General features: G+C 41.6%; 1 protein-coding gene across 1 annotated transcript in view; it reads left to right on the top strand.

Moving 5' to 3' along the window:
• Positions 1–21,446, top strand: part of LOC135526743 (N-terminal EF-hand calcium-binding protein 1-like) — a 54,191-nt gene that overhangs the window by 3,644 nt on the left and 29,101 nt on the right. Inside the window, exon 2 of the mRNA XM_064955367.1 lies at positions 5,771–5,795. Coding sequence (XP_064811439.1) covers positions 5,771–5,795 — 25 coding nt within the window. The remainder of the gene's footprint in view (positions 1–5,770; positions 5,796–21,446) is intronic.

Raw genomic sequence — 21,446 nt, forward strand, 5'->3', positions numbered from 1 at the left:
GAATGGCACTGAATTGTGGCACTGAATTGTGCGTTTGTTGGGCGGTATCACTAGGGTTGGGCAGTATCCAGATTTTCATACCTTCATACCATTCCTGTACCATACTGGGGTATGTGATATTACTGACAGTGCACACAAGGGGCGCTATTGCTCTCCAAACCTAAAAAAGTATTTGAAAAATGTTTCGTTTTTTGGACACACTTTTTAGGCACCATATCTTGATCCTGGATGGGATTGATTGTCTCTGCTGTAACAAAGAAGCTTGATCTTCACAAGCTAGCCACTTAGCTAGTAAGTTAGCAAACCAAATGTATAGCTGGAGCCCTTAGTTAGAGATCATTTATTTGGCACATCTTAGATGGTTATAAGCAGCAGCAATGTTTCTGCAAAGCTTGACACAAGTCAAGATCTGAAGCAATAATGGAAAAGCTCCTTAGATAGACTCCTAAGTCATTGCTAAGAATAATGAAAATGCCTGCAGTTTCTACTGGTCATTGTTTTCAGGCTGGTTGTATTGGTGCTAGCTAGGTACCAAACTAAAGCTAGCAACCCCAGAAGTTGCGGTCGAACAAATTATTCTTTATTACCTACGCGTTATTGTAAACACATCGTTTGTGGCCGGTGTTTGCTTGTTTGCTGACTTTTTTTGTACAGCTTTGACAGTGCTACTGTATCTTTGTTGACACGCAAAGACCCAAACGGCGTTCCATAGTATGTATTTACATACCACATCCCCATACTGTTTTTATTTATTTACTTTTCTGCTCTTTTGCACAGCAGTATATCTTCCTGCACATGACCATCTGCTCATTTATCACTCCAGTGTTAATCTGTTAAATTGTAATTATTTGCCTATCTCTTCATGCCTTTTGCACACAATGTATATAGACTCTTTTTTTCTACTGTGTTATTTGACTTGTTTATTGTTTACTCCATGTGTAACTCTGTGTTGTCTGTTCACAATGCTATGCTTTATCTTGGCCAGGTCGCAGTTCTAAATGAGAACTTGTTCTCAACTAGCCTACCTGGTTAAATAAAGGTGAAATAAAACAATAAAATGTTGTGAAGCTAATAACAGTGACGTTATTACTGTGTAACTCTGGTAGGGCGACATAGGAACAATAACGCACTTGGTAGTGTTAACCGGTGCTCGACCAGTCAGCAAAGCCAACATCACCCACGACAGAGAACGGTTGATTGTCAGGGCAATGAAATTCCATTGTCTTGCCTTTTTTGTTACTCTTTGAAATGACTGCTTGACTTGTTGACTGCTTGATCCCAAAAGCAGACATTGTGGGCTAGTTTCAGAATGCTGTGTTGCACGTGTAGTGCAACATTTTACGTGGCGTCATTACGTCATGTCCCTTCGTTATATAGGTATGCACGTCGGCTTTAACATCAGTTTTACACATCGGCATTAAACTAGATATCGTCCGTTACCGATGTTGGCATTTTTAGCTAATATCGGCCAATTCCAATATGTTCACTGATATATCGTGCATCCCTAGTTAGGGTAAGAGTACAGGTTAGGGGTTAGGGAAAATATGATTTTGATTGGCACTGAATTGTGTCACTCCACAAAGTTAGCTGTACAAGACTGTGTGTGCGTTTGTTGGGCGGTATCACTAGGGTTGGGCAGTATCCAGATTTTCATACCTTCATACCGTTCCTGTACCATACTGGGGTATGTGATATTACTGACAGTGCACACAAGGGGCGCTATTGCTCTCCAAACCTAAAAAAGTATTTGAAAAATGTTTAGTTTTTTTGGACACAACATTTTTAGGCACCAAGGATCTTGATCCTGGATGGGATTGATTGTCTCTGCTGTAACAAAGAAGCTTGATCTCGCAAGCTAGCCACTTAGCTAGTAAGTTAGCAAACCAAATGTATAGCTGGAGCCCTTAGTTAGAGATCATTTATTTGGCACATCTTAGATGGTTATAAGCAGCAGCAATGTTTCTGCAAAGCTTGACACAAATCAAGATCTGAAGCAATAATGGAAAAGCTCCTTAGATAGACTGCTGTTTACATCGGCTTTTACAGTAACCTTGAATACTCGCACACTAAAGTGACATAGTGGCTTCTATTGTGTAGTTTTTACAGCATCCCTTGTTTGTTGGTTTATGTGTTCCTTGATCATCACAGTGAGTTTGGATCTGTTCATTTGTGGATGTCTTATTCATATAACACTCCGAATGTCACGGTCGTCCTCCTCTTCATCTGAAAGAGGAGAGGCGAGAAGGATCGGAGGACCAAAATGCGGTGTGGTATGTGTTCATGATGAATATTTAATAAAAGAAAGCACTGAACACTGAATACAAACTATACAAAAACAATAAACAAATAACGACCGTGAAGCTATAAATGAGACCTGTGCTGACACAAGCAACTAACATAGACAATCACCCACAAACAAACAGTGAAACCCAGGCTACCTAAGTATGATTCTCAATCAGAGACAAATAATGACACCTGCCTCTGATTGAGAACCATACTAGGCCGAAACATACAATTCCCCAAATCATAGAAAAACAAACATACACTGCCCACCCCAACTCACGCCCTGACCATACTAAATAAATACAAAAACAAAGGAAATAAAGGTCAGAACGTGACACAGAAGCTCCGTTGAGGTTTTTACTGCCTACTTTTAATTGGATTCCTTGTTTCTTTGTTTGTTTTATCACAGTGAGTTGGGATCATATGTTATTTATGTGACCCTCTCTCTCACCATGCACTAACCAGAGGAAGAATAATGAATGCGCTTAGATAAAAATATATCGTCTTTGAAAATGTATTGTGCATTTCAGAATATTGATTTATTGAGATGCATGCGCTCTTGCCTGACAATGCCAACTGATGAACTTTGATTTGATTTTCTATCGCTCTCGAGATAAACAACACAAATATAGCGTTAGAGAATGTTTAGCTAATTCTTTCAGTTGATAAGTGGATGAGCTCTTTGTGATATGAATATATTACAAGGCTAAATAGTAGTGCGCGCGTGCCTAACTGTGCGATCGTGCGTGCGTTTCCGTACACTGAATAACAGGAAGTTACGACGAGGGAAATCATCCTCAGGCAGTCACTTGGGCACCAGTCTCCTTCCCCTCATAGAGAACAGTGTCAGTAGGACTCGAGGTTCCGACTAGTTGAACACCTTCCAACGTGCCACTCGAAACAGAGACGCTCTGGGATGCAAGGCTGACCTTTATCTGCACATTGTAAATGATGCATTATCCTCTCAAAACACTTTAGCAAAATATGGGGCCATGCAACTGAGCCTTCCTCACTGCCATCTAGAAGGAAATGCCAAGTAAATAATATTTAGACAGATAAGAGAATGTGTTGGTCCAATTAGAGATATAATGGGTTTCTTTTAATACATTTTCTTTCATTTCAAAAGGAAAACAGGAAAGCTAAGATGTTACATTCAATGTTCATTTTTTGTTGTTGTTCGTTGAAGTGTAAAATAGATGTTTTCAAATATGTCATTAAAACAAGCAAAATTAATCATGGGAATATACAGTTGAATTCGAAAGTTTACGTACACCTTACCAATTACATCTGTTTTTCACAATTCCTGACATTTAATCATAGTAAGAATTCCCTGTCTTAGGTCAGTTAGGATCCCCACTCCATTTTAAGAATGTGAAATGTCAGAGTAATTGGAGAGAAGGATTTATTTCAGCTTTTATTTCTTTCATCACATTCCCAGTGGGTCAGAAGTGTACATACACTCAATTAGTAATTGGTAGCATTGCCTTTTAATTGTTGAACTTGGGTCAAAAATTTCGGGTAGCCTTCCACAAGCTTCCCACAATAAGTTGGGTGAATTTTGGCCCATTCCTCCTGACAGAGCCTGTGAGGTGTGTAGGCCTCCTTGCTCGCACGTGTTTTTTCAGTTCTGCCCACACATTTTCTATAGGATTGAGGTCAGGGCTTTGTGATGGCCACTCCAAAACCTTGACTTTGTTGCCCTTAAAGCCATTTTGCAACAACGTTGGAAGTATGCTTGCGGTCATTGTCCATTTGGAAGACCAAGCTGTAACTTCCTGACTGTTGTCTTGAGATGTTGCTTCAATATATCCACATAATTTTCCATCCTCATGATGATATTTTGTGAAGTGCACAAATCTCTCCTGCAGCAAAGCACCCCCACAACATGATGCTGCCACCCCGTGCTTCACGGTTGGGATGGTTTTCTTCAGCTTGCAAGCATCCCCCTTTTTTCTCCAAACATAACGATGGTCATGATGGCAAAACAGTTCTATTTTTGTTTCATCAGACCAGAGGGCATTTCTCCAAAAAGTATGCTCTTTGTCCCCATGTGCAGTTGCAAACCGTATTCTGGCTTTTTTTATGGCGGTTTTTGGAGCAGTGGCTTCTTCCTTGCTGAGCAGCCTTTCGGGTTGTGTCGATATGGGACTCGTTTTACCGTGGATATATATACTTTTTTACCTGTTTCCTCCAGCATCTTCACAAGGTCCTTTGCTGTTGTTCCGGGATTGATTTGCACTTTTCGCACCAAAGTACATTCATCTCTAGGAGACAGAACGTGTCTCCTTCCTGAGCGGTCTGACGGCTGCATGGTCCCATGGTGTTTATACTTGCGTACTATTGTTTGTACAGATGAACGTGGTACCTTCAGGCGTTTGGAAATTGCTCCCAAGGATTAACCAGACTTGTGGAGGTCTACAATAAAAAAAAATTAGGTCTTGGCTGATGTTTTTTGATTTTCCCATGATGTCAAGCAAAGAGGCACTGGGTTTGAAGGTAGGCCTTGAAATACATCCACAGGTACACCTCCAATTGACTCAAATGAAGCTTCTAAAGCCATGACATAATTTCCTGGAATTTTCCAAGCTGTTTGAAGCAATTGTCAACTTAGTGTATGTAAACTTCTGATCCACTGGAATTATGATCATGTGAAATAATCTGTCTGTGAACAATTGTTGGAAAAATGACTTGTGTCATGCACAAAGTAAATATCCAGACCGACTTGCCAAAACTATAGTTTTTTAACAAGAAATTTGTGGAGTGGTTGAAAAACTAGTTTTAATGACTTCATCCAAAGTTTGTAAACTTTCGACTTCAACTGTATTTCTATAATTTACAGTAAACACAATGGCATAACTTTGCACTTGTCAGCTTGTCTAGCACAGACAAATGCATCCAAAATAGAAAAACAATTGTGTTAGATATGTGGTCACACTATTTGTCACAACTGACTGGTCTGGGGCTATAAGCAAATAAACATTGAGAGTAGGGGTCATAGGCTAGTTGAATACCCTGAGGTTGTTGACTTCTGCAAGATGATAGTTGGAGGCAGCTTATTAATACGCTGTAGGTTGAGCTAGGGATGGATCCTGATGTCAAAGGTCATTACTCTTCACTTTTTTATTTTTTATTTTTTTTATCCCAAGTGATGGAGAAATCAGATTGAGCAATTGCTTGTCACATGTTAGTGTTGTTTTATGCTCTTTGGATTGAGTTAGATTTGATTTGTTTTACAAGAGATCCTATGACTATGAATAAATGTGTGGATAAGTGGATGTACGCATTTCTCTGCATGCTTGTTTCCTTGTCACAATATATATTTCAATTAATAGCCTACCCTCAAATGCTCCATTAACACAAGAGGATATCACAGTCTCTGGGAACTGTCTTTTATGATGAACTACCTCAATTTGAAATAGCCTTGCAAGAAACCCTATTTTGACGCTTTGTTAAAATCAATACCTAAATGTTTTCCCTTTTCTTTCAGATTTTCTGCCGCGCTGACAAAAACGGTGAGTAAACAACAGTTTGTGTTGTGAATGTGTATGTGTGAATGTGTTGTTTTTTTTTTACAGTTATCTTGTTCCATTTCTAAAGGCTCATCTTCACACGGTACCATTTAGGAGGGAAATATGCTGTTGTTATTAAGGTTCATTCAATCGCACAGGCCTGTTCCGAATGGACCCAAGTACAGGCAGACCTATTTCTGAAAAAGCCTGTGGAAAACAGACCCGTGCCCGTTCGGATCCGATAGACTCTTTCAGATCCGAGGGTAGAGAGAGAGAGAAAGAAACCTCAGACCTGGCGCAGCCAGTGCCATCAACAAACAAGGGATATTGGCCAAATGTGTTTTCAACACACATTACGTGTCCTTAACAACCTATAACAAAGTACAAAAAAACAATTCCTTGTGTTTCGATGTGTAGCATATGCAAAACGTTATAGCCTATTTTAATCGTTTTTACTTCCCTAAAACAATACTTGTCAACCTCACCGTTCAGATGACAGATTTGAGCGCTAAATGCATCAAGGCATTGCATGCATAGGCCTAAAAGTGTAGTCGTTCACTGTATGACATTAATATAAAAAAACAAACGTTCAATAGCTCTCATTTTTTTTGCTGTGGGTTCAGTTTTATCACTAGCACATAGACCTACAGTCAGGAAGGCCGCAACTTGGGTAGCACACGCGCCAAATATAAAACAGCTTGTTGCATTGTTGCCTTATACATATAATCCATAGAAGGGTTTTTGGAACCAATTTGACTGTGAAACTCCTTCGTATGCTAGAAATGGCTGCCAGTCCTGACTTGGGAACTGCCATTTATGGATTATGTTTCTGTGATTGGTTGCGGCTGTCAGTTTGCCCTTCTCCCGCCTCCTCTCTCATCAGCAGCAGGTGCACGTAAACGTGAGTGTCGGATACCAGTTTCAGCTGGACAGCTGGCCAGCCTAAGCTATAGGCCTACTTTTTATTGAGTTGCAATTCGCTTACACTGATAAAAAGCTTGCACAGTTCTCATCACCTCACACATTAAAGGAACAGAGGACGGGTCTAATCAGGTCCAGTCAGTAAATACATTTTAATTGCACATTCCTGAGATCCGTGGCAATATATCAGACCCGACCCAGATCCGAGACAAAGGTCAGAATTGGGTCCCGGGTCAGATCTTGGAATTTTGGGTTTGGTGGACCCGTGAAGACTTCTAGTGTAAGTCAATTTTTCTCCATCGAAAACTGAATGGTGAACAATTACTGCTTATCCAATCATAGCTAGGGCCACGAGTGTTTCCTGGTCAGGTCACAGGATCAGGAAAAAAGCTTCTGAGCTCTATCTCAATTAAAGACACAACAGCAATTTTTTAAATTGTTCCTGTTGAAAAACAATATCCCAAGTATAAATAGAACTGGACTAGACATTGAGAGAATGATTTTCAGAGGGCTGAGAAACAAGGCGATCTCCAAGAAAATCGAAAGCCATTTTTCATTAACGTCACAAATTAGGTGAAAGGTGATTGTAAACAAATTTGGAAAAATATATAAAACTGATAATTGATGTAAGATTGATCGAGGATAGCTACTCTATAGCCACTACTTTTAACTATTTCTTTATTCAGTCTGTATAAGATCTGGGGGTGAAAGTTTACAGTGAGCATGGTATGTATCACCCAATGCGAGACTCACTCAACAAAATCTTAAGCAGCTTGAAAACCACTAAAGCCAAATGTGTCTGTGGTTTTGATCGTGTTCTTTAAAACAAAGATATTTTAACCTCCCCAATAACACATTTGATTAATTTATCCATAAACCAAGGTATATTCCCAAAGGAATCGAAGTCAGATGTTGTCACCCTGATATAAATGGAGTTTTTTTTAATGATCAATAATTATAGACCTATAAGTATTCTAAGTATTCTGCCAATCATTTCTAAGGCTGCAGAGAAGGTAGTTGCTGAGCAATTGACGGATCATTTGAACACTAGTGATTTCTCATTGCACCCTCTGCAATTTGGTTTCAGAGCTAATAATTCTAATGAGTTAGCAAACTGTTATTCTTTGGGGAATGTTCAATTAAAACTTGACAAAGAGGGAGTGGTAGGAGCTGTGTTCTTAGTGGGGATACACAATATATCGTTGAGCATATCAGAAACATACGATATTAGCTAAAAAGGCTAACATTGGCATCGGCCCGATGTCTAGTTTAACACCGATGTGCAAAATCGATGTCAAAGCTGACGTGCATATCTATATAACGTAAGTAGATAACATAATGATGCCACGAAATACAGCGCTACACAGAACAGAAGCAGAAAAATACTAAGCAAACAAGTTCAGGTTGAGCTGTCATTTGAAAGAGTAAGACAATTTCAGCGAGACAACTCAAAGGCGAAATCCATTAACGCCAAGATAATGGAATTCATTGCCCTTGACAATCAACTGTCCTCTGTCGTGGTTGATGTTGCCTTTTGCCGACTGGTCGAGCCCTGGTACACACTATTTTTCAGATGTTGCTCTACCAGAGTTACACAGTATTGTTGAAACTTAAATCTACGAGCTACTTGTTTTGGGCGTCACTGCTATTAGCTTCACGACTGACATTTGGACCAGCGATGTCAGCCCCGTGAGCATGCTGAGTAGGGGTCGACGAGGATTTCGTACTGAGGAAAGCCATATTGCACGCTCAAGAATGTGCTGGTTCTCATACCGCTGCTGCCATCTCAATGGCATTTGAGAACATGTTTGAAACTTGGAAACATGAACACACTCTAAGCGCCATTCGAACAACTGACTCGAGAAATAAGCTAATCAACTGCGTCTGCAGCAGACATGAAACCTTCTGTTGTGGCATTGAAATGCCTGCTTGACAAAACTGTCGACACATTCCGTGGGGTTAAAACTTACAAAAGTACTCAGTGGCATTCTCTCTGAGCCTCTTTACTGTGTCGCCACCATGCTCGATGCTTGGTACTAGGACCTCTACTTCGATGCAGACAAGAAACAGGGTTTACGTGAAATGGTACATACTGTACACAGCTGGACAAGATGGAAACGGACACAGTGACAGTGCACACCGAGGAAGAGAGGCCACGGACAGACAGAGCTGAAACTTCACTGCTTGACATGTATGATGAAATCCTGGTTGAGAATGAAACGACTGAACAAATGAACGAAACAGCACAGTGAAAGAAATAATAGGTTTTGATTATGTTTAACTGGTAATGGGGACATACATAAATGCCAACAAAATAACTTGTGTGTGTGTAACCTGAACTAGGCAAGTCAGTTAAAGTACAGTAAGTACACTGTCACGCGATAGTCTTTATGGATGTGTTATGAATGACCGAAGGTGTTGCACTTCAAAGAACGTATTACAGGACACTAAAGGAAGTGTTAATACATTGTTTATAAATGTTCTGCCGATTTATGAAGGTTCCCAAGATCCACAGGTTAACAGTGTGAGAGGTATTTAATTGGGTTGATGGACCTGCAAAGTGTGTGTGTGTGTGTGTGTGTGTGTCAGTGGGATCACACCGAAATTTCCTTTTTGACTGGCTCTAACCAGAATAGAAAGAGTGGGAGGCCCCGGTGCACAACTGAGCAAGAGGACAATTACATTAGTGTCTAGTTTGAGAAACAGACATCTTACAAGTCCACAACTGGCAGCTTCATTAAAGAGTACCCCCAAAACACCAGTCTCAATGTCAACAGTGAAGAGGCGACAGTAATGGGGAGTCACTACCATCATGGGACCTTTATTAATTGTTTTATTCAGGTTTGTTACAGCATTCAACCCACATAATGTCCCCCAAAAATATGAAACCGAAAAATATAATAAAAAAGTTATTTTTTTAAATCGAACCAAAACTGAACCAGCCTCAAAAAGCACCTATCGCTCAGCACTAGTTTCCAGATTTGAAACACATTGAAAACCTGTGGTTTAAATTGAGGAGGTCAATCCATAAGTGCAGGTTGAAGGATATCTAAGAACTAGGGATGCACCCATATATATTCAATATTTGTCTTGACAAAAAAAACTATGCCGATATTTACATTTTTTGCTGCCTTTTAAGCATTCTAGTACAGTTAAATAGTTAACACACACACACACAAACATGAATGCAGCGGTCTAAGGCACTACATCTCAGTGCAAGAGGCGTCACTTCAGTCCCTGAGGGCGGAGCAAAATTGGCCCTGCGTCGTCCGGGTTTGGCCGTCATTCTAAATAAGAATTTATTCTTAAAGTCGGACACCTTTTGGTCATTCATAACACACACATCTTAATGAGGCTAACTTAAGAAATCATCACTATCAGCTAAAACAAATAAACATTCAAGAGAAGTTTAAACCATACATTTCCTTTTATTTTTACATTTTAAACCCCTTCCATTAATACCCCAAAAGTCTTAATGTTTCCAAAAGTCCAGCAGTTACATTGAACATTACATAGGGTTGTGAATAGTGTAGCTTGTCCCTGAGCTGGCGAGAAAACGGTTCTTGCCTCTCTGCCTGCTGGTGGTACTGCATGTTGGTTCCAACCTTAAAAGTAACAGCAAAGAAAGTTAGCAGGTCTGTTAGGAAATGCCTTTGTCACACAAGCTGGATAAGGGCATTTCTGTGCTGCACTGATAGGACAGGTTGATTGCATTATAGTAATGGTCTTATGTGTTATTATTTAGCGTGCACATACAGGTTGTATTGTTAAGGGCATATCATTCCCCTTCCATCTATTCTGTATAACAATGGAGACTGGGTGGCAGGCACCACCTTCAGGGCCACATCGCCAAATGATACAATGGGGGGAAACAACATTTCAAATTATCGATGTGATCAGGTGGAAAACATATTGGATCAGGACATATGTCAGCTTCCTTTAAAACGAGGCCAACTCACGTCTGATGCCATTCCATCACAGGTCACACATGCATTTGAAGAAACACAAAATATGCACATTTTTAAACGATCTCCACGAGTTTAGAGATGGTTGCTAAAGAAATAAACCATTACATTAAACGTCTTCATAGCATGTTTCTGTCTGAACTAACCTGTCAATTATGACGCTGTTGAGGAATAGTATGAGGTAGAGGAGGGCATTTCAAGCACTTGGGTTTGTGGGGACAGCTTGGGGTTCAGTGCCTTCCTTGGCTATCTACCTAGAGAGCTTATAGCTTAAACAGATAAGGGTCAAGGCAACATAACATAAGAACCAATGCAATAACAACCAATGCAAAGCAATACAAAACAACTAGACCTAGACGGCTAACTGGTTTCTAAGCTACACTACATGACCAAAAGTATGTGGACACCTGCTCGTCGAAAATCTCATTCCAAAATAATTGCCATTTAATCTGTAGTTGGTCCCCACTTTACTGCTATACTGCCATAACAACCTCCACTCTTCTGGGAAGGCTTTCCACTAGATATTGGAACATTGCTGTGGGGACTTGCTTCCATTCAGTCACAAGAGCATTTGTGAGGTCTGGCACTGATGTTGGTCATTCCAATTCATCCCAAAGGTGTTCAATGTGGTTGAGGTCAGGGCTCTGTGCAGGACAGTCAAGTTCTTCCACACCGATCTCAACAAACCATTTCTGTATGGACTTCTCTTTGTGGACTGGGGCATTGCCCTGCTGAAACAGGAAAGGGCCAAACTGTTGCAACAAATTTGGAAGCACAGAACCATCTAGAATGTCATTGTATGCTAAGATTTCCCTTAGCTGGAACTAAGGGGCCTAAACCGAACCATTAAAGTCAGCCCAAACCATTATTCCTCCGTGACCAAACTTTACAGTTGGCACTATTGACGTGATAATTTTTATCCCAATGTTTTGAACTCAACTATCACTTAAGCTTTGAATAATTCCAGGGGGTGTAAATGCCCCTCCTCCTCTCTAACACTGTCAATGCTGTTTACAATAATTTTACAACAAATGCATTGCTTCAATATGGTTCATAATCTACTGCAAGCCTAACGGTTTCTCCCCTCCCTGAGTGGGGAGACCTCCTTCCCTGTTATCAGTTTCACAGTGGTAACACGATGTCTGCCACAGTTCCTTGTCTGTTAACAGTTCCTCTTTTCTTATGCACATACATATATTAATTATAGTCTCATGATTCAAACAAATTTCACTCCATTATACAGTGACAGGGTGGAATACTGTTAGTTATTGCCTTATCATTAATTTGAACTTATAAATAATTTAGTCATTATCTTACCATTACCTTAAACATATAAATCATATGAATTTCTATAACAACTATGCATCCAGGCAGGTAGCATTCTCCTGGCATCTGCCAAACCCAGATTTGTCTGTCGGACTACCAGTTGGTGAAGTGTGATTCACCACTCCAGAGAATGCATTTCCACTACACCAGAGTCCAATGGCGGTGAGCTTTACACCACTCCAGCCGATGCTTTGCATCCCAGCTGCTCGGCCATGGAAACCCATTTCATAAAGCTCCCAACAAACAGTTATTGTGCTGACGTTGCTTCCAGAGGCAGTTTGGAAGGCTGTAGTGAGTGTTGCAACCGAGGACAGACAAATTTTACACACTTCAGCACTCGGCAGTCCGGTTCTCTGAGCTTGTGTGGCCTACCACTGTTTACATCCTTGTTTGTGAGCATTTCTCCTTTTCCAAGATAGTCAATCCCCCGGACAGGTGTGGCATATCAAGAAGCTGAGTAAACATCAATACACAGTTGCACCTTGTGCTGGGGACAATAACATACAATAAATGTCCATTTTTGTCACACAACACAATGCCACAGATGTATCATGTTTTGAGGGAGCGTGCAATTTCTATGCTGACAGCAGGAATGTCCACCAGAGCTGTTGCCAGAGAATTGAATGTTCATTTCTCCACAGATGTAGTTTTAGAGAATTTGGCAGTACGTCCAGCCGGCCTCACAACCGCAGACCACATGTGCCCAGGACTGCCACATCTGGCTTCTTCACCTGCGGGATGGTCTGAGACGAGTCACAACTGAAGAATTTCTGTAGAAACCATCTAAGGGTAGCTCATCTCCGTGCTCGTCATCCTTACCAGGGTCCTGACCTGACTGCAGTTCGTCGTCATAACCGACGTCAGTGGGCAAATGCTCAGTTTGGATAGCAACTAGAACTGATCTTTTTGGTGAACGTCCAATATTAGTGCTGGCACTAAAACCGCACTCAATGAGCTGTATAGAACCACAAGCAAACAGGAAAATGCTCATCCAGAGGTGGCGCTCCTTCTGGCCGAGGACTTTAATGCAGGGAAACATAAATCCGTTTTAAATGTGCAACCAAAGGGAAAAAACTCTAGACCACCTATACTCCACACACAGAGACACGTACAAAGCTCTCCCTCACCCTCCATTTGGCAAATCTGATCATAATTCTATTGTCCTGATTCCTGCATACAAGCAAAAATTAAAGCTAGAAGCACCAGTGACTCCGTCAATAAAAAAGTGGTCAGATGGAGCAGATGCTAAGCTACAGGACTGTTTTGCTAGCACAGACTGGAATATGTTCCAGGATTCTTCTGATGGCATTGAGGAGTACACCACATCAGTCACTGGCTTCATCAATAAGTGCACCGATGACGTCATCCCCACAGTGACTGTACGTACATACCCCAACCAGAAGCCATGAATTACAGGCAACATCCGCACTGAACTAAAGGTTAGAGCCTCCACTTTCAAAGAGCAGGACTCTAAACCGGAAGCTTATTAGAAATCCCGCTATGGCCTCCCGAGGAACCATCAAACAGGCAAAGCCTCAAAACAAGACTAAGATCGAATCGTACTACACCGGCTCCGATGCTCATTGGATGTGGCAGGGCTTGCAGACTATTACAGACTACAAAGGGAAGCACAGCCAAGTGTCACAAGCCTACCAGACGAGCCAAATTAGAGGCAAGTTACACTAAAACATGCATGAGAACATCAGCAGTTCCGAACAACTGTGTGATCACGCTCTCCGCAGCCGTTGTGAGTAAGAACTTTAAACAGGTCAAGATTCACAAGGCCACAGGGCCACACGGATTACCAGGACATGTACTCCGAGCATGCCATGACCAACTGGCAAGTTCACTGACATTTTCAACCTCTCCCTGTCTGAGTCTGTAATACCAACATGTTTCAAGCAGACCACCATAGTCCCTGTGCCCAAGAACACTAAGATAACCTGCCTAAAGTACTACCGACCCATTGCACTCACGTTTGTAGTCATGAAGTGCTTTGAGAGGCTGGTCATGGCTCACATCAACACCATTATCCCAGAAACCATAGACCCACTCGAATGTCCCCTCCTGTACTCCCTGTTCACTCATGACTGCACGGCCAGGCACGACTCCAACACAATCATTAAGTTTGCTGATGACACAACAGTGGTAGGCCTGATCACCAACAACGATGAGACAGCATATAGGGAGGAGGTCATGTTCCAAGCACACCAAGCCAGTCGTGAAGAGGGCATGACTAAACCCATTCCCCCTCAGGAGACTAAAAAGATTTGACATGGGTCCTTAGATCCTCAAAGTTCTACAGCTGCACCATCGAGAGCATCCTGACAGGTTGCATCACTGCCTGGTATGGCAAATGCTCGGCCTCCTACTGCAAGGCACAACAGAGGGTAGTGCGAACGGACCAGTACATCACTGGGGCCAATCTTCCTGCCATCCAGGACCTCTATACCAGGCATTGTCAGAGGAAGGCCCTAAAAATGGTCAACGACTCCAACCACCCTAGTCATAGACTGTTCTCTCTGCTACCACATGGCAAGCGGTACCGGAGCGCCACGTCTAGGTCCAAGAGGCTTCTAAACAGCTTCTACCCCTCTACCTACATGTACATATTACAGCCTAGCTATTGTTATTTTACTGCTGCTCTTTAATTATTTGTTACTTTTATTTTATTTATTTATTGTATTTTTCTTAACTGCATTGTTGGTTAAGGGCTTGTATGTAAGCATTTCACTGTTGTATTTTGGAGCATGTGACATAACATTGGATTTGATGTGGTTTAAGTATTGTTGTGAGCATAGAACATCACATTTAGCTGTTTTTATGATTGAAAAAAAATCGGGGGGGGGGGAATTAATTAGGCAAAACATAACTGATTTTAATGCGCCCCACCAATGTTTCTAAAGGGCACTACCAAAAAAACGGTTTTATGCTTAGCCTAATTTTTTTTCTCCCAAAAAACTGTTTTGTTTATCAAGGTGTCTAATTTCCCCCTAAAAAATCTGGTGTGGAGCAGGGTTTCCCAAAATCTGGTTTAACACATCTTTTCTGAAGTGTACTGAGACTTGTATTTTGTTGTATGTTGCAAATATAGCTGCAAGCAGCAATGAACGGGGTTCGCAGGATGACAGAGGACACAAGATCAGCTGGATAACAAAAATAACTAATCAGTTCCTACATGACAATCTTCCTTTAGGTGCAATCAGTAAAAGCTTTACTGACTTCCTGAGTGGCACAGTGGTCTAAGGCACTGCATAGCCGTGCTTGAAGCGTCACCACACACCAGGGTTCAATCCCAGGCTGTGCCGCAGCTGGACGTGACTGGGAGACCCATGAGGCAGCGCCCAATTGGCCCAGTTTTTTCTGGATTATGGGAGGGTTTGACCGGCAAAGATGTTCATGTCATATCAAATCAAATTTATTTCTATAGCCCTTCGTACATCAGCTGATATCTCAAAGTGCTGTACAGAAACCCAGCCTAAAACCCCAAACAGCAAGCAATGCTGGTGTAGTAGCACGGTGGCTAGGAAAAACTCCCTAGAAAGGCCAAAACCTAGGAAGAAGCCTAGAGAGGAACCAGGATATGTGGGGTGGCCAGTCCTCTTCTGGCTGTTCCCGGGTGGAGATTATAACAGAACATGGCCAAGATGTTCAAATGTTCATAAATGACCAGCATGGTCGAATAATAATAAGGCAGAACAGTTGAAACTGGAGCAGCAGCGCGGCCAGGTGGACTGGGGACAGCAAGGAGTCATCATGTCAGGTAGTCCTGGGGCATGGTCCTAGGGCTCAGGTCCTCCGAGAGAGAGAAAGAAAGAGAGAAGGAGAGAATTAGAGAACACACACTTAGATTCACACAGGACACCGAATAGGACAGGAGAAGTACTCCAGATATAACAAACTGACCCTAGCCCCCAGACACATAAACTACTGCAGCATAAATACTGGAGGCTGAGACAGGAGGGGTCAGGAGACACTGTGGCCCCATCCGAGGACACCCCCAGACAGGGCCAAACAGGAAGGATATAACCCCACCCACTTTGCCAAAGCACAGCCTCCACACCACTAGAGGGATATCTTCAACCACCAACTTACCATCCTGAGACAAGGCTGAGTATAGCCCACAAAGATCTCTGCCACGGCACAACCCAAGGGGGGGCGCCAACCCAGACAGGATGACCACATCAGTGAATCAACCCACTCAGGTGACGCACCCCTTCCAGGGACGGCATGAGAGAGCCTCAGTAAGCCAGTGACTCAGCCCCTGTAATAGGGTTAGAGGCAGAGAATCCCAGTGGAAAGAGGGGAACCGGCCAGGCAGAGACAGCAAGGGCGGTTCGTTGCTCCAGAGCCTTTCCGTTCACCTTCCCATTCCTGGGCCAGACTACACTCAATCATATGACCCACTGAAGAGATGCGTCTTCAGTAAAGACTTAAAGGTTGAGACCAAGTTTGCGTCTCTGACATGGGTAGGCAGACCATTCCATAAAAATGGAGCTCTATAGGAGAAAGCCCTGCCTCCAGCTGTTTGCTTAGAAATTCTAGGGACAATTAGGAGGCCTGCGTCTTGTGACCGTTGCGTACCTGTAGGTATGTACGGCAGGACCAAATCAGAGAGATAGGTGATAGATAGCAATAGGAGATAGATAGCAAGCCCATCGTGCTCTTGTGACGGGCCGGGCGCACGCTGACACGGTCACCAGTTGTACAGTGTTTCCTCCAACACATTGGTGCGGCTTGCATCTGGATTAAGTGAGCAGTGTGTCGAGAAGCAGTGCTGCTTGTCAGGGTCGTGTTTCTGAGGCCGCATGACTCACGACCTTTGCCTCTCCTGTGTCCGTACGGGAGTTGCAGTGATGTAACTACCAATTTGGATATCACAAGATTGGGGAGAAAAAGGGGTAAAATATTATAATATTACCATGCTTTTCTCAATATCACAACAATGATGCAAGTGAAGTTTAGTCTAGTGCTGTAACTTTTTAAAATTCATTAGAAACTAATTCTATATAACATCTGGAGACAATCTGATTTATGGTTGATTTTTAAAGCATTTTTAGCATTAGCATATGTGCTAACGTGCATCTATAGTTACAGTGCAGCCATATTTGAATGCATCAACTATTTTAGACTGATGTAATGATGTAAAACGACGGATGTAAACTGACTGATGTCAGTTTGATGTAAAACGAATGGCAATTAAGTCCGTCTGCACAACCGATTGGCAAAAATACTGCAAATTGAGATAATCATGTGACTAAACTGAATAAAAAGAAGAAACTACACTATGAAACAAAGAAATTATATGAAGAATGACAGTAAAAAGCTCTGGAGCACCTTAAAATGAAATGTTGGTCTAAAAGGCAAACTCAGCACCATCATTCATTGAATCAGCACACTGACATTGCCAGTTACTTTAATCACTGTAGGCTACACCTCAGTAAGAACGGGCTGATGCCTTTTGGGCATCTTTTTTTTTTAGTGCAGTCCAGACCAGCCTTGATTTCCACGGACATTGGTTTTTGGTCCGGACAAAATCAGAATCACTCATAGACGTCTATGTTTGGTTCAGATTTGGACCGGCCTTGATTTCATGGTCCCCGGACATCGATTTTTTTTTTGTCCGGTCTTTGATTAGGCCCAAACATCGACGTCTATAAATGACGTCTTTTCAACTTTCAATCAGAACCCAAAATTTGCCTGATTTCAACATCCAAAAAATGCATAGTTTCAACCTTCATTCAGAACTGAAAATAAACCTGATTTCAACATCCAGATAATATGTTTTTATTTCAATGTCTGGGAAAAATGCATTTTCATAGTCCTGGAAAATGCATATTTTCACCTTCAGAATGGAACACGGAACCCAAACCGACTGAACACGAGCGCATATATTTATTTTGTCCCCCTACACCAAACGCAATCACGACACCCAGGTTCAAATATCAAAACAAACTCTGAACCAATGACATTAATTTGGGGACAGGTCGAATAGCATTAAACATGTATGGCCATTTAGCTAGTTAGCTTGCACTTACTAGCTAATTTGTCCTATTTAGCTAGCTTGCTGTTGCTAGCTAATTTGTCCTGGGATATAAACATTGAGTTGTTATTTTACCTGAAATGCACAAGGTCCTCTACTCCGACAATTAATCCACACATAAAATGGCCAAACGAATCGTTTCTAGTCATCTCTCCTCCTTCCAAGCTTTTTCATCTTTGAACTTATATGGTGATTGCATCTAAACTTTCATAGTATTACCACAACGACCGGCAAAACAGTTTGTCTTTCAATCACCCACGTGGGTATAACCAATGAGGAGATGGCACGTAGGTACCTGCTTCTATAAACCAATGAGGAGTTGGGAGAGGCAGGACTTTCAGCGCGATCTGTGTCAGAAATAGAAAGGAGTTATATTTTAGCCCTTGGCATCGCAGACACTCGTTGGCGCCTGCGAGCAGTGTGGGTGCAATAATTGAACAACATGGATTTCTACATTTATTTTGCGATGCACACGATGTGTCCGGTCTGGTTCGGTCAGCATGTAACTTCAACGCCTGGAAAATACGTGTTTTAGACTTAATTTTGCTTACTGGGACTATCCTAGTTTTGCAGGGATGGCATTTTCTGGTCTTGCCTAGGTCGTCAAAACGGCAAGGACCGGCCTTGCCGGGAGTCATATCCCTCTTTCTTTAGGGGCATGTATTTTCAGCATACCGATGCATGATCTTTTTTCCCTCCCATATAAAGTATTTAAAGCACAACTGAAGGCAACAAACAACTTCTCTGATAGAAAACGGCCTATGTGGCATCGATATTAGTCAAACATTCAAGTGTCAAAATTGACTGCAGTGAAAATAATAATAACTTTGGTGATAAAGTCAATCTCATCCAAAGGTTCATCATAACTTACTTGAGAATTGGTTTTTGATTTCGACATTGCTCACTTGCCCAGTAACACGGGATACACAGCTGCGGTGATTGCACTCTATCCAATGCTGCCGCAGAACACACAGACTGTGAGACTGACCTGCCCAGCAGCACAGCAGATTGGACTTGGTTTACATAAGAGATCACATTGCACATTTTTTACTTATTAAATATCGTAGCTAGATGTAAAATTACGCGACTAAAACTTCCCCTGCAAAGACTTCTAATTTAATTACAAAATTCTTGAGTTATCTTAGATGCACTTACTACTTTGAAGCACTGATACTGCCATTGTTCCTATGGTGACTCATGGGAGACACATCAGTAACTACCACATCAAACCACAACGCCAAGACTGAAATCTCGTTTTTCTTCATTAGCAACCAGAGAAACACATGCGGAATCTGTGCTTTCAGTTGCTCTTTAATAATACAATTATACTGCTTAAAAATGTATGATGGAATGCATATCAGTAGCATCATTTAAATATAATTAAACTTAGGAGTAACCATATTTTTAATTGATTAAAAGTTCCCCCCCATAAACTAGGATTTAACAACTTCCACTTGTCAATGTTTTGTTTTCTTTGTTGGAGGACTGGAAGCATATTGATATCCACAATCTTATCTAACTCGAATGTCAACACAATGCCCAGATAATTCATACCCGATTGCATACACTTGCAATCAAAAGGGGTTAACCATAGCTGACGGGAGTATTGTAGAGTCTGGCATAGCCTCAGATTTATGCCAATTAGCCTTGTATCCGGAAATAACAGAACGTATCTCCACAGTTTTGAGCAGTGGTTGGATCAATGACATGGAGTTTTTAATCAGCAACACAATGTCATCAGCTTTTAAGAACAATTTGTATTCCTCTCCCCTATATACACTTGTTGAATCTCTGGGTTTCGACCTTATAGATATCGCCAGAGGTTCTATCGCTATCAAAAACAGCAACGGAGAGAGAGGGTCCTCCAGTTTTGTAGATCTAGATGAATAAACAATTGCGAAAGAATTCCATTAGTCTGTACAGCTGTCATAGGACCTGAAAAACAGGACATCAATTCATAAACCCAGAACCAAACCTAATCTACTGAGGACAAACTCGAGAAAGCAGGGCAGGATCCAGATTTATTCAGCCACAAACGTCTGAAGCTATCACTTGAATTCCCAAAGCCAACCTGGTCAGAGTGGATGATATCTGGAAAAGTTTTCTCCAGTCTAGAGGCAATAATCTTAAGATAATATTTTTCCATCCAAATTACTAAGGTCTACAGGTCTATAACTTCCAGTGCGGTCAGGTCTTTATCCTTTTTGGTGATTAAAGTTATTAAAGCCGGACATACACTACACAATTTTGGTACTGATTTTAGATGTTCCAGACAAGTTTTTGTGATCGGGCACAAAATCCCCATGTCGTTGCCTACTTAGGGCGCGCAGCCGTCACCAATGCTCTGTGAGCAAGTCAGAGATACAGTCTGAGGGCTACTGATCCCATCTTTGAGCAGTCCCAGACATCCCAGTATTTTCAAACAAAGAGAAAAGATTTAAGTGTCTTTGAGCTAGGTATGGTAGTAGATGCCAGGCGCACCGGTTTGTGTCAAGAACTGCAACGCGGCTGGGTTTTTCCATGCTCAACAGTTTCCCATGTGTATCAAGAATGGTCCACAACCCAAAGGACATCCAGCCAACTTGACACAACAGTAGGATGCATTGGAGTCAACATCGGTCAGCATCACTGTGGAACACTTTCGACACCTTGTAGAGTCCATGCCCCGACCAATTTGAGTCTGATCTGATGGCAAAAGGTGGGGGTGCAAATCAATATTATGAATGTGTTCCTAATGTATGGTATACTCAGTGTATTTCAATATATTTCTTAATATATTGTTGTATATTTGTCAGTACAGCAATATGCTGATAAAGTATATATGGATGACATTGTTTCCGTTAGGACAATGTGACCGGGAAGATTTGAATTTACCTGGACCCATATGCATTGGGTGCAAAGCACATTAGGGCATTCATCCACGGTTCTCAGAATGTCAGAATGACATAAATCACATTTAGATTATGGTAATGCATCTTAACAGAACATGCAAATCAAAAAGAAGCAGCCAATTAAACCTAATTTTCAGACATTTGCCAAAATGCAATTTGTGGGAGAACACCATTCTAAACAGCGCACCTGATAGCGGTTCCATATGTGACAGAGATAACAAATCTCTGTTAGAAACTTAGAAAGGAGTGGAATTTAAGGTGCAACATCTAGCATGGGTTTCTAATATGAGTAGGATTGTGCTTTTGGCTTCTGGACAACGGAAAAAAGTTCATATGAAAACCAATAGAACAGCAGAGAAATGGCATAGCGGTGGGTCCAACAGGGAAGTAAATGGAAATGCATTTGACAAAATTATATAATTTCTCTTGTCTAGACCAAAATGATTAAATTCATTAAAAATACTTCACCAGAGAGCATGACTTCACAGAAGAATTGACGACCATTGGC

Source organism: Oncorhynchus masou, chromosome 5, assembly GCF_036934945.1.
Source record: "Oncorhynchus masou masou isolate Uvic2021 chromosome 5, UVic_Omas_1.1, whole genome shotgun sequence".
Taxonomy (NCBI): Eukaryota; Metazoa; Chordata; class Actinopteri; order Salmoniformes; family Salmonidae; genus Oncorhynchus; species Oncorhynchus masou.